The sequence below is a fragment of the Alligator sinensis genome, unplaced genomic scaffold, assembly GCF_000455745.1.
Source record: "Alligator sinensis unplaced genomic scaffold, ASM45574v1 scaffold1388_1, whole genome shotgun sequence".
Lineage (NCBI taxonomy): Eukaryota > Metazoa > Chordata > Crocodylia > Alligatoridae > Alligator > Alligator sinensis.
The window spans coordinates 648,817-662,076 of record NW_005842616.1 but is presented as its reverse complement, the minus strand read 5'-3'; the positions used below and the strand labels follow the sequence as shown (position 1 = coordinate 662,076).

The 13,260-nt window shown below is 41.9% G+C and overlaps 1 protein-coding gene across 1 annotated transcript in view; it reads right to left on the bottom strand.

The window, feature by feature from the left end:
• Window positions 1-13,260, bottom strand: part of IL1RAPL2 (interleukin 1 receptor accessory protein like 2) — a 562,906-nt gene that overhangs the window by 140,297 nt on the left and 409,349 nt on the right. The window contains exon 6 of the mRNA XM_025215004.1: window positions 6,125-6,199. Within this exon, the coding sequence (XP_025070789.1) occupies window positions 6,125-6,199 (75 nt within the window). The remainder of the gene's footprint in view (window positions 1-6,124; window positions 6,200-13,260) is intronic.

Genomic DNA, 13,260 nt, shown 5'->3' with positions numbered 1-13,260 from the left:
TTCCCTTGCACAGGCATGTATGGCTTGGAAAGCATGGGAGCTGAATTCTCTGAACAAGGACTGCTGCCCAGTGGCTTTCTGCACAGGAACAAGGGACAGCAAGATACCACCGCTGGTGCAGCAGCTGCCATAGAGCTGCTGTCCTAGAGCTCTGGGTAGAGGGTAGATAATCACTACGGCAGGTAGTATAACGCTGGAGGCAGCGGATGTGGATGTGGCTGTTTTGTGTCTAGGCTATGATTTGTAGAAAAAGTCTATCATCCTCCATGCACTTAACCATATATTCAGATTCTGTGTGTGTGTGTGTGTGTGTGTATATAAAAAAGATGAGAAGCCTGTATAGAAGAATTTTAACCTGTCCTGTGGAATACATAATACACTTGATTTGGCAATGATCTGATGGTAGGCAATATCATTTACTCTGCCACCTGACAGTATTATTGAGTATTATGAGGCAGAATTCATATTTACAGCTTAATCCAATGTGAAAGAGATTTTTTTAAGTCTGACCTGGGAAACCTTCCTTATTAACACTTGCTGTCTCGGCCATCATAAGATAATGCAACGCTTACACTTCAGCGGAGGCTGGAATCATTGCTGGTTATTTTGATTACCCAAACGCTTCTCATTAGTCTAATTTAGCTGAATTTTAATTCTTTGGGCAGAAATTTTTCATGCTGGAAAATTCTGTCATTGCCTTCTTTGCGAGTCTTTGACGTTGCAACCCTATTAATATTCTTTTAATGTGTTTGTGGGCTACATACACTACAAACACACTTTCATAAATCCCTTTTGAAAACTCATTTCAAAGCATTTCTTTCCTGATTGGATTAAAGATTGCTATTTTCTTCCTGGTGCAGAATCACTATTACCGTGAGGACTCTTATCAAGAATCCACATCCTTAAAAATGGAGAGAACAAGGACTTTCTCAGTCAACTAATAATAATGTAAGCATTAGGAAAAAAATGAAAAGCCCATTGCTGATCATCTTTCATAGACAGGTTTTTCTGTAACACTAATCCCCCTGAAGGAGCTGACAGAGATTTAAAAGAAAAGTTAAGGTCTAAAACAAAAACTAGAATCCTGGGCAGTGAACTTATGTAATCTTTTTCCTTGAAAATGCCAACAAGTGCACAAAATTTGCTTTCCCAGGGGACTCCTCCCAACCAGAACTTCAAATCAAAAGGAAGCTTTCATTATTATTTTACTCTCGCTCCTCAATTCCCACACCTGTCAGCAGTTACTGTAACTTTGCATACTCCCTTCCACTTAAAGTATCCTTGATTGATCTGCTTTATAATCAGTCCCAGGGTGTATCCTTGCTACATCTCATTGAGACAAAAATCTTTCTGAACAGCCTGGCTGAGAAAATTTCCCATAAAGTGTAGGTTGCTTTCTTCTCAACTACAGGAAACAAACAGAAAACCTGGTGAGATAAACCCCTCCATGCACTGTTTAGAAAATCAATTACCTTTAAGAAATAAGCGTTAACTTTTAAGCATCTTTTCTGAACACAAAGCAAAAATATAGATTTCAATCCAGATGACATGCAAGTGATGGCTTCAGTTCGTTTACCCATTGCCAGGCATTCACTCGAATCCTACCTCTCTCTAAGTTTTCATAAAAGAAGAGACTTGGCCAAACATCCATTGCAATAAGGGCTAAGGAATTAATAATGTGGAGCAACTTTAGTTCACTTGGCACGTGGCTCTTCTAGCTCTTTGGATCCTCTATGGGACGTGCCATTTCAAAATACCAGCCGCAGCCGTGGTATAAGCCCAGGAGCTACTCAAACATAAGCTAGCTAGACATAGCCCATAAGGCATCGTAATCCAAAGGAGTATTTAGGGCAGAGCTCTTCCCCGAACATGCCCCCTGTTATGCCCTTACTATGACAATGTTATACCAACTAAGAGCTTCCTGCATGGGGGGAGTTCTCAATGGGTTTAAATACAGCACAGCCTCATTATAACAACCTCCTGCTTTTAACCAGCCTGACAGCAGGAGCTGATATTTTCATTATGATGATGCAGCAAATGGACTAACCCTATTATCGTGAATACCCTTTTTTAATGAACTCTTCTCCCGATCCCAAGAGGGCTCTTTCTAATGAGGCTGCACCACACAGTCAGACCGTCACTGAGTACTGCAAAAGAGCCTGTTCGGGGAATAGCGCCTACATCCCAGTCAGCCTAGAACAGATGCAGAGAAGGCTTTTTTTTTGCTTTGCCGTTATCAATATATTGAGCTAGAAACAAGTAACATAGGCAAAACCACATACCTACCCACTTTTTAATAAAGATCAGCAAAGCAATGAAGCAGCAAATAGTCAACAAAATGCTACACAAATGGTGATACCCGACATGGAATCAGACTTTTAAAATGTATTACATCAAGCTGAAGCCTTTGGGGGACGTGCCTGAATGTTGTTTCGATAAACAGCGGGCAATCCATGCACACGGAGGCTACGTAAAGTCTAACAAAGAAGCTACCACATTTTGCCATATTAGAACATATCTGGTGCAGAAACTGCAAAAGTCCCTGTTAGTTCATGCCCATGACGTATTGCCATTCTTCACAGGTGGGGAAACTGAGGCTCACAGGAGACATGTCACTTGACCATTCAGTTACTGACAGATGGGGACCACCTAACTCTGTCTTCTGCTAAGGCCATGCCTTCTCCAAGAAATATAGGGTCATACAATGAGATTCAATAGACTCAAGAGCTAGTGCTCTGACTTCAAGCTGGCTATAGATTTGCTTATTATATGTGTATTTTTTACTAGTCCGCTACTTTTCCAATTCAGATTTAATCTATTGGAAAACCTTGCAGTATCCTCTTAGGGGGAACTAATGTTTGGAGAACTACGTTTTTACAAATATAAATGTTAATGGTCAAGACAAACGTATAATAATGTAAGGTCTCCTGCACATTATGCAATCAGGTTGCGACGCACAATACTTATAAGCCTTAAAATACAAATGAAGACAAGGGAGCAGGCAAGCAATTACATAAATCCATAGCTCTTTTCTAGCTACGTCTGGAACTAAATGTGTCTGCGTCCCTCTAGTCCTTTATGATGCTCACTGGCCCTCTTGTCACCCTCCTGTCTCCTTCTCTATCTCAAGCACAAGCAAACAGAAAATGAGTGAGTAGTGATTTGTAGCTTCTGCTTCTGCCTAAACTTGACAGAGCTGTTGTGATCTTTGTCAAAGTCCAAAGGAATGCAAAGAGAAAATACATTCATACTTCTTCAGAAGAATGGGATGTGCTATGGGGCAGGGCTGAAGACTAAAGGAACTCATTTATGCGCTGTCAATAAGAATCAGGCATAGCTATTCCCATTTGAAGCTTATCTCATTGAAAGCTGAGTCTGCAATTAGGTCATGTAAGAAACTGTGTATGGTGACACCGTTAACTGCTATTACCAAATTCTAATGAAACGTTGCCTTGCATTGTGTTCATAATGAGAGACGGGGAATAAATATCTGCTCTTATCCTGGGCCCGCTATTGCCCCGAAGATTATTTTATCAATGGAAAGCTGAGTTGATCTCTCTAATAAAAGGAATAAGTTGGTGGACTGAATGTTGTTCCTATTGTATTGCCTGGCTCTTTCATATTTGTACTGCTCCTTCAAATGAAACACACTTGTTGGGGGGACAAGTTAGATTCCCACGGTTTTTGGCACTAATGTTTATTTTGATTTCTAATAAAATATATTAGAAAGGTGCCCACCTAAAACGGCTGGGAGGTGGTAAAAAACATTTTTAAAGAGAGGAATAATCTAAATGATAACAAGGGCCACCCTCACTCACAACTCCCCATCTCCATCTAAAGCTCTCCCTCTGTCAGGGGCTCATCTCCCCACAAAAGCCATGGTCATCAGAGGTTTGATGGGCTCTGAAAAGTCAATGAACGTTTCCAATTCAAAACACAACAGGCTCCTTGAGTATTTTCTAACTCCAGCTGCCTGCCTTTTACAAGGGAGGTACCAGTTAGCTCCTCCATGAGTTACGGAAATATGTTGACGGGGCTGTTATTTCATAAATATTAATCTTTCAGTAAAATACGAATGTAGTGTAGTAGCAATAACCAAACTTAACACCGTATCAGCAAAAAGTACTGTATGTAAATGCCTAGATCCTAAGGGAGAACTAATGGATTACCTGTACAGGACACGAAGATGCACGATTTCATTTCCCTCTAGAGATATTCCAAAATCTTATTACTGCAGCATGTCTCCAAGGAACAGACATTTTCCCCTGTATCAACACTTTTTATCAGTAGGAAAGAAAATGGTAGAATGAAGGGGAAATCTCAACACAGAAAGACTGCGCAAAGCTAGATACCCAAGATGGGGTAGAGGAATGGGAGATGGGAGGGACAGCAGTATGAATGGGGGGGAGAAGGATGTGCATTTTTGTGTTAGCGTTTCCCAGATGCACCTGCAGATGGTTTTGCTAACCTTCAATACTCACTTAGGAGAAAAACCAGGCCTGAAAACATAACTAATGGCACCAAATGCAACACACAGGCATGATACAATGCCTGTATCTTTGGAGGGTCTCTTGCCATAAACTCCAGTGAGATTTGGTTTATGCCCTTTAAACCTTTGTGTTTTTATCACTGAACTCCACCTTCAAATGAATGCAAACAAATCCTATTGAGAATAGGAGTGGGGGTATTTACGTACGAGTATCTGGCAACATATGCTTTAGGCAGAGTCTACTTTTGTCTTCTCTATGGAAAAAGGCAGGGTGGTTTGCATCTGATAGACTAAATCAGAGCTGCATAAGCTTTCATAAACAGCAGCTATAATAAGCCATTGAAAGAATTTAAGTACACTAAATGAAGCTAAATGTTAAGATGAACTGAAGTCACAAATGATTCACAATCTTATCCAGAGCTTAACAGACAATCTACTTCAAGGATTCAAGTGCCAGTCTTCAATATGCGTCTAAAGTTTGTCTAACATTGCTCCCAACTCTGAAGTTGGTCTAATGGAGGATTCAACCTCCCTTCACAAATCTTGCTTCCTGCAAATTTCCTGGACCATCTTGGTAACACCACCACTGCAATGCATCTAAATTTAGGCATTAACTTCAATGCTTCCTGAACAGCCAGTGTTAAGCACATGCTTGAAGTTAAGGACGTGCCTATGTACATCACTGAACTGATACCTTTAGTAATAGGTTTACATACAGAGAATTACAATCCTATCACACTGCTGTCAACTCAACACAGTTTTAATGTCTCAGCCCCCGGTCCTCCTTTCCTTTATAACCATGGAACATCACCAAATCCTGATTTATACCAGTTTTAAACTAGAATCACAGTAGAAAAAGGCTCCAGAAGAGGAAGGAACAGCACAGATTCAGCACAATAAATAGCAGTTTTTGTGACTACAAACACATGCTTCCTTTCTAACTTAAACCCAACCGTACTAAAGTTCTCAGCAGTGGTCACAGTTGCATTTGACATCAGGTTTATTTTTCCAAACTGAAAAAATATGTGCTTGAAACATCAAAATCCCATTATTAGCCATAGCAGCTATGTCCCATAGCCGATTCCTCTCAAAGAGGTTATTTTACAGAAGTCTCTTGAAGTGCCTCACTAGAAATGCATGCATCTTTTGCTGATTCAGATTCAGAGACATTCAGACAAGCAGGAGAAGATACAGGACTGAGAGAAAAGCATGCAAACAATTCAATGGACCTTTTCAGCAAGTGTGCAGAAACTTAAAAAAAATATGGTTTCCCATTACCTTTTAAAGAAATCAGCATTCTGCAGTTTATGAAAATATTTTCACCCTGTGTGCGGTGAACATTGACAAACAGCACCAGCGCACACATTTATTAATCTATCAATCAAACAGCAAAGCAAGCTGCAACACTGTATGTTTAATATCCAGCGCAACCAATTAGTATAGCCATTCCTCGATGCTACACCAACTCATTTCCTTAAACTGCTGTTGCAGTAAATTCTACCATTATAAATGAGAAGCAGCAAATTGATTTGCATGTAATAACAGTGGCAATAAACCTTTCTGGCTACGTTCAATTTTCCCCATCTGTTAACAGAGTAGAAGTTTAGGATCTATTATTCCCAGAAGGGGACTTACCCAGCTGGACATCTATAACAGTTGGCTGGTTCTCCATGGGGAACAAAGGCTTTGGAGGTTTGTCTGTGAGTAAAGCTAGAAAAGAAAACGAGAAAATATAATGGAAAAATTGAGACAAATGACCGGATAAGAAAAATGTTGTCACGTAAGCTACTGAACGCCGGTAGACCTAATGGCATGTAAACATTTATTACCCAACATTGCTGCTTTGGCTGCTCCCAGTTTAAAATGGGTCAGCTTCCTAACAGGTTTACCAGCTCATTGATTTAACAGAAACAGGCTGGTTCAACAGCTATGTTTGCAAACATGATACAGTGAAGGTGCTCCATTTCTGGTTTATATCATATTATATAGAGACTGACCACAATGTTTCAGGTCCTGGCCCTGCAAAGGCTCTAGTCTATATAGGGTCTAATAAGCTAAACAGGACTAAATTTCTGTATAACAAATGAGCCTCTGTTTTAGAACCAGATCTAAAAAGGACAAAAGCACAATTTAGGGTGACCAGAGTGACTGATTTACGTGCAAGCTCAATGGACGTATGCGAAGTTGGCATTCCTTCACCTAAGCCGACTAAGCACATGCTCAGAGCTCACTTACGGCCCCTTCGCAGATGTTATTTCAATCATGCCATGGCTATTTTTGCATGATGAAAACATTGTGCCATGTGCATGGCTTCACATGCAAAGGGCAGCCCATCCAGAGGGGGAAATTGTGACATGCCAGCTTGTGCTGTCACATCACTTCTGACCAGCTGGTGGAGCATCCCCAACTTCTATCGACTTGCAGGCATTTGAGGGCATTCAACATTTCACGGTTTTTGCTCCAAGTTTAAATGCTGGCTGAAACATTCTGCTATATCTGTACACACTGGGACTACTTGTACAAGCATTGTTTTTAAACCAAAATTCTTACAATCTTGATTTGTATTAAAGAAAAGAAAGCGCTCCTTTGATTTCTGGATTACAGTCAACATTATTATGTTTGTAAATTCTGCAAGTCGTGTTTTTTGTCTGCGGGACAACCCATTTCCTGCCTTCCACTTGCAGTGAAAATGGGCTCATTCACCAACCCTACAGGTGGGCTTTTCTAATGATAAAATAGGTATTTCCGTACCAAGCAGCGAGCACCTGATGCTGCAAATTAAAAATCACGTGCATTTGGAAGAAAGGTTTCCTGTTCAGTTTACCCATGAGGACAATGAAAGGATCACCTAAGTGATTTACATGGCACCTTAATTAAAACTGTGAACCGTGAGCAGAGCTTGAAATGAAAGATGAATGGGAAATGTTGTTTATAAGAGTGCAGCATCTCAAAAAGGTTCAACCAAAGCCAAACCACAGGACTGAGCTGGAGGCCACTTTTGGGCTACCTGTACAATTACTTTATTTGTGAATTAACCGATGAGGATAACTTTTTGGCAGAAACAATCAATATCCGGTGCTAATGTATCCAAGTCCTCTGATATCCTCTGAACACCAGTAGAGCAATGATTCTCAACCTGTGCCTTGGGATCCTCTCAAGGGTGTTGCAGGTTGCCACACAATGTTAACACTGTTAGGTTTACAAATGTGACTCACAAGAGAGACCCAGAGATTTCACATAGAAATCCATAGTTGTGGTCTTCTGGAGTATTTTTGCACAAGAAAACTGCTCTATTGTTTTTCTGTAGTTAAAAAAAGGGTGAAAACTAAGAGCTAGCATGTTCCAAGGGGTGCCCTGAGTCTATCCAGGGGTGCCTTGAGCCTAAAAAGGGTGCATGAGAGAAAACGAAGGAAGAACTGTCAATGCTACTCAAATACATAATAATATATTTGCTTTTCTATTTTCAGTTAGAAATTTTGATTCCAACTAAAACACAAAACTCCATAATAAGGGAGTGTGGCATCAAGGGGAATTTTTTTAACACGCCTAAGGGACTTGGGGAGCACAAATCCCATCGATTTTCAAAGCAACACATACTCCTACATCCCTTAAAGACTTCCGAAAATCTACCTTTCCCCAGTGCCACTGATGTTAAACGGGAAATGGACAATTAATTCATCGGTTCCTTGAAATCCCAGCCCAATTAAGAAAGATAGCTACTTTAATAGATATTATAGTTAATTAAATAGAGGACTACCGATAAGATAGATGCATTTGCTCAAGAACGGCCTCAGTACTAATAAGCCTATGACACCTAAGTAGAGAGAGGCTAAGGAAAAGGGAATAACCAGGGATGGCTGTATCATCAAGAAGGCAGGGGATGATACTTTTCCAGCAGAAACTCTCAATCTTTTTCACTGTTTGCTAGAATTCCTCCCTTCTTATCCTCTGCTTCTTCTCGTGAAAAATGGTCCCTAAATAATAAAAAGTTAAGCACCACTGGAACAGAAAACACACAAGATGAAATGAAATGTGCTTTCAGTCATAGGAAACAAACAAACAGAAATCTCGGCTGTTTTCTCTTAGCTCACTGTGAAGATTAGATGAGCTACCCTTGGTCCCTAGTACTTGCTCTGAGGATACCGCATCACTAAAGACATAGGCAGACAATATTGTTCTCTGCTATTATGATTACTTTCTTTATTCGTTCTTATGTTCTCTAGGCAGACTCAGGGGAAAAAAAAAGTCTACTAGTGGGAGGAAACGACTATTAAAGGAATAGCAGGAACAATATTTTTAAGTACCGACGGTCGGTTTGGCTGAGGTCAGTAGGCTCTTAAAAGAAGGATGAAGGAGAATCCTAGCAAATACTTTTTACCTGGGGGGAACAGTCCCTCCCTCGCTCCCACAGCAACTTGCTGGCCGGTGTGTGAGAGCAGGCAGTGTCAGGGACGTTCAGTGTTTCGATAATGGGAGTATTATTTGCAGAGTTCAAATGAAGCTTTTACGTTGCAGTCTTCATAGATGTGTGTTTCAAAAGCTACTCAAGTCAGCAGAAAGCTCCCGCTGGTATCAAGGGGCTTTGGCACTGGCCTTAAGATGCCAGGTACTTACTTACACCCCTGATCTTTATGCACAGAGCAGCCCCCTGGGCCTGTAGTCAGGCGCTTCGTTGGGAGTACTTGCATGATTAAGCGTTTCACTGGATGACAGCGCAGTGCTTAGCATCTTGAAGAATCACACCCTAGGTACAGAGCAGTGCCTCATTTCTTGATCTATAGTTAATTCTGCTCCCTGGAAGAGGCAGATTAAATTGCTACTTCATGAGTATACTTTGATTGATTTATGCACAAAGACATGATTTATTTGACCTCAGAATTTGATTTATCAAGCCCACTTCATGCCTGGTTCAAGATCATTGAATCAATGGAATTGCAACATGGTTGAACTTGGCCAGTCACAATTTGGGATGGTATCATTGCGCTGTCTGTGTCAAGCTTTGCTGGTGTGCATTGCTAGCTGTAGGTTTCCCTTACACTATTACTTTTCATCCCTGGTATCCAATTCTGTCTTAACTTTGCATGCACTGTCGGGTTTTGAGTACACTCACTTTTTTAGCTGAACTCAGGCTCTTCCAGTATGCTCTGGCCTTTGTTTTATTTTATGTTCATTCATCCTTCTCAGAACTCATTCATCCTCCCACTCAGAACTCCTCGAGTGTTTTTTTTTTTTTGGTTTGTATGTTAAAGTTGCAACTTCTCTGAATGCTATCTTAATATATTCCCCTGCATCAGAATTTTAAGTGCATTTCTTCAGACTGTTTTTGGAGGGTAATCATGAAAATGAACCCCAGGTCAGAGATCTTGTTTGCAGAAAAAGATATGCCTAAGGGCGATTCTCGGTCTCCAAGGTAGTGGAGTACTGGCTCTTAAGTCAGTACTGTACACAGAACTGAAGAACCAGTCTCACTTAAGAGTCTTTCCTCGGCTTACTTATTCAGCTGATGAAAATTGCTTTTCCAGCCAATAAAGTGGTCCAAAATATCCCTGATGATCTCTGCTCCTGACATAAGTCCATAAAAAACACAGCCTCATTTCAGATGCATCTCACTCTAAGAGCAATTTCTTTAATTCCCTCAATGGCTTTACAAAGGAGAGTTGTTCTGATTTCTGTCATCTCTTAAGAGGAAAAAAAAACCCCAAATCCATGCATTTAATAAATCAATGCATTAAAATGAACCAAAAAGAGTATTTTATGCTTTCATCTAATCCCTACTTTACCTCCTCCAAATCCACTTTTTGTAAACCAACTAGATGCAAGACGCACATTATTCTGAAGCAATTCCTTCTCAACAAGCAGGAAGACGATCCATCGATTGACACTAGAGCTGTGAGCACAGCACTGTCCCTATGCTTCTGCCTCCCTGTCATTGTTACATGCCATTGGGTTGCCATGAGTATCACTATTTGGGTGATACTAATGAAACAAATATAGCATATTTCCCAAATCCAGAAATTCGCATAGCCATATGGTTCTATCGCGTGAGATGCTAGGCCTGGTAAGCCAACGCACACATTAAGGAGCTCATTTTCCTTTCTTAAACTTTCTGAAATTTCACCCTGAGAATACAAAAGGAGGCTTGAATGGGATTTGATAGCATAGCAACACCTCTGACATTACTTGGGGCAGAGCTGGTGCCAGGCATCAAGCTCTGGAAGATACTTCTTCACCTACAGGCACCTAGCAATGTGTCGGCCTCCCGTAAGAGTTTGGTGGGCATGCCCAGAGGGTGTTTTGTAGAGCTGTTTCCTTCCTTATTTGTTATCAATCATGATGCATTCACTTTTAAATAAGAGAGTCATCTGTGATTTCAACCTCACTTAACAGAGTGATGTCCTCTGAAGATATGAATGCATTTCTCCGGCCTAAACCAAACCGCGGTCACAATCTTCTGCAAATCCTCAATCAAGTAGAACATACCGTGCATTTTCATACTTTCTCACTGCCCTTGGAGGAACAGTTTTGTGATTAAGGTACTGGACTTGGACTAGAATATGGAATTGGTTAGGAAATATGTCCCAACACGGTGGTGACTTCAAAAAGTTTCCTCGTCCACAGCAGAACAAACCTGAGACTTTGCAACATTTGCCATGGAAAATGGATATAGCCCCTAGAACAGCTTAGTGGCTAAAGCAAATAAAGAAATAACGTCAAGCTCAAGGCCATATTGCAGCTGAGGAAATTATTTAGCATGCTTAATGTTGGATTTTGTGCTTCAAATATGGGAACTGGGGTTGTAGGGCCTTCTTTTACTCTCATTCTTGTCTTTTGATTTGTTTACACAGGGGCACTCAGACACAATACTCCAAATTAATTTTAAAGTGGATTAGTTAAAATGTATTAAACTGTCAGGTGGACACACTTATTCAGAATTAGAGGGGCCTTAATTCTGTTTAGTTCCTATCATTTTATAAGGAAAGTCAACTAAATCAAATCAAGGCCCCTTTAATTCTGAATCGCTGATCCAGTTAATTCAGATTAACCGTCCTGAGCGTTCCCATGTAGACAATGCTTAATCCATTTTAATTTGGATTTGCTTTTCTGGCCATCTCCCCAAGGGGTCCATCAGTGCCTGTGACACCCCAGCACAGCAGGCCTGATGGAGCAATTCTTTTGCTCCCTGCAGTTGCTTCCAACTTCTTCACTGAGGGGTCATTGCTAGGGACCTACCAAAATCACAACTGCGCCATTTTTGCAGAAACTGCGATTTTGGGCAGGCTCTGCACTTTTGGCGGGCTCCCTGAAAAAGAAAAAACTTACCAAAAATAAGACGCTGGCTCCCTCCAAGGAGCTGGCAGTCCTCACGGCTGCTACCACCTAGCCATGCAGCCTGCCAAGGGAGAGGGGGAGGTGGGCTGCCAGCATGGCAGGATGGTTGCCACCCCACCTTTGCCACTGTTTGGCTACAAGGGTTGTCCGTCATACAGCCCTGCCCCTCTTCACCAATCAGTGGTGAGGGGTGAAGCCACATGACAGACAGCCCTTGCAGCCAATCAGCAGGGAGGAAGAGGGCCACCCGGACCTCTCAGCTAATCAGAGGCATGGGTGGGGAGCCACTGTGCTCAGTCTGCCCCTCAGCTGGCCTCTGCCTCGAGTTCAAGAGACCCCCAACCATTGCTGTCAGGGTAGCAAAGTCCAAACCCCAACCCCAAAGTCCAGAGGACTGTAAGCCCAGCCCTCAGGCCTCTCCAGAATTTGGGACTCCCTACTTGTTAGCCTCTTTACCTTTGGGGCCATGAATTCCTCTTCTCCAGGAGACGGGAGAAAGCCAGGTTCACCTTCGCCTCTGGCTTCCAGCCCAGGGACCTTTCAGGAAGCACCAGATCACTCCTCACTACTTCTTTGCACTACTTCCTACCTCTCCTGCCTGGAAATCTCTCTCTTCCAACTCCTCTTTGCACAGTTTCTTACATCCTGCATCTCTAAAACCTCTCCAGGCAGCCCACAGCCTCCCCACCTGCTGTTCCCATTCCACATGAGTTACAGTGTTTCCTAGCAGCTGTTTTTAATTGGCTCTTGATCACAGCAGAGGGAGTTAATTAGGCACTTCATTAACCCTTTCCAGGCTACTGCCCAGTGAGGTACACTCCATCATACCTCCATACACTCCATTTATTTGGATGTCTATCTTGCTGGGACCCTATGACCCCTGCTGACTTCCTGCCCTTGGCGTGGGGGGCTGGACTCGAAGATCTTCCAAGGTCCCTTCCAGCCCTAATGTTTATGAAAAATCTATGAAATCTATACTGTCCTGGTGTAGACAAGCCCTCATTCACTTTAAAGTTGGATTAGCATTCCTTTATAGCCACTAGAAAGAAATCAGGAATATCTCTGTTAGTCGGCGGAGTGATACAAGCCTGCGGTATGCAGGCAGTGAAATGCTCATCCATGTTTCAATCCAAGCCATGTAAGACTCGCAAGGCCCCTACCATAGAAGTGACTCAATATGGCTGGACACTTGGTAGAACACTAAGGGCATTTTTACACACGCGGTGGAGCGCTACACCGGCTGCTTGAATTAATGAGCCATGCTAATTAAAAGCACCCGTACATCACGTGTATTAGCGTTGCCGCACATCCCCATGCTAAAAAAAATGGTGGCAGGGCACTTGGAACTAAAGCTCATTGAATGTGTTTTATTTCAAAGTGCCCTGCCACCATTTTTTAGGCATGGAGACATGCGGTGACGCTAATTTGACCCCAGCACTCTT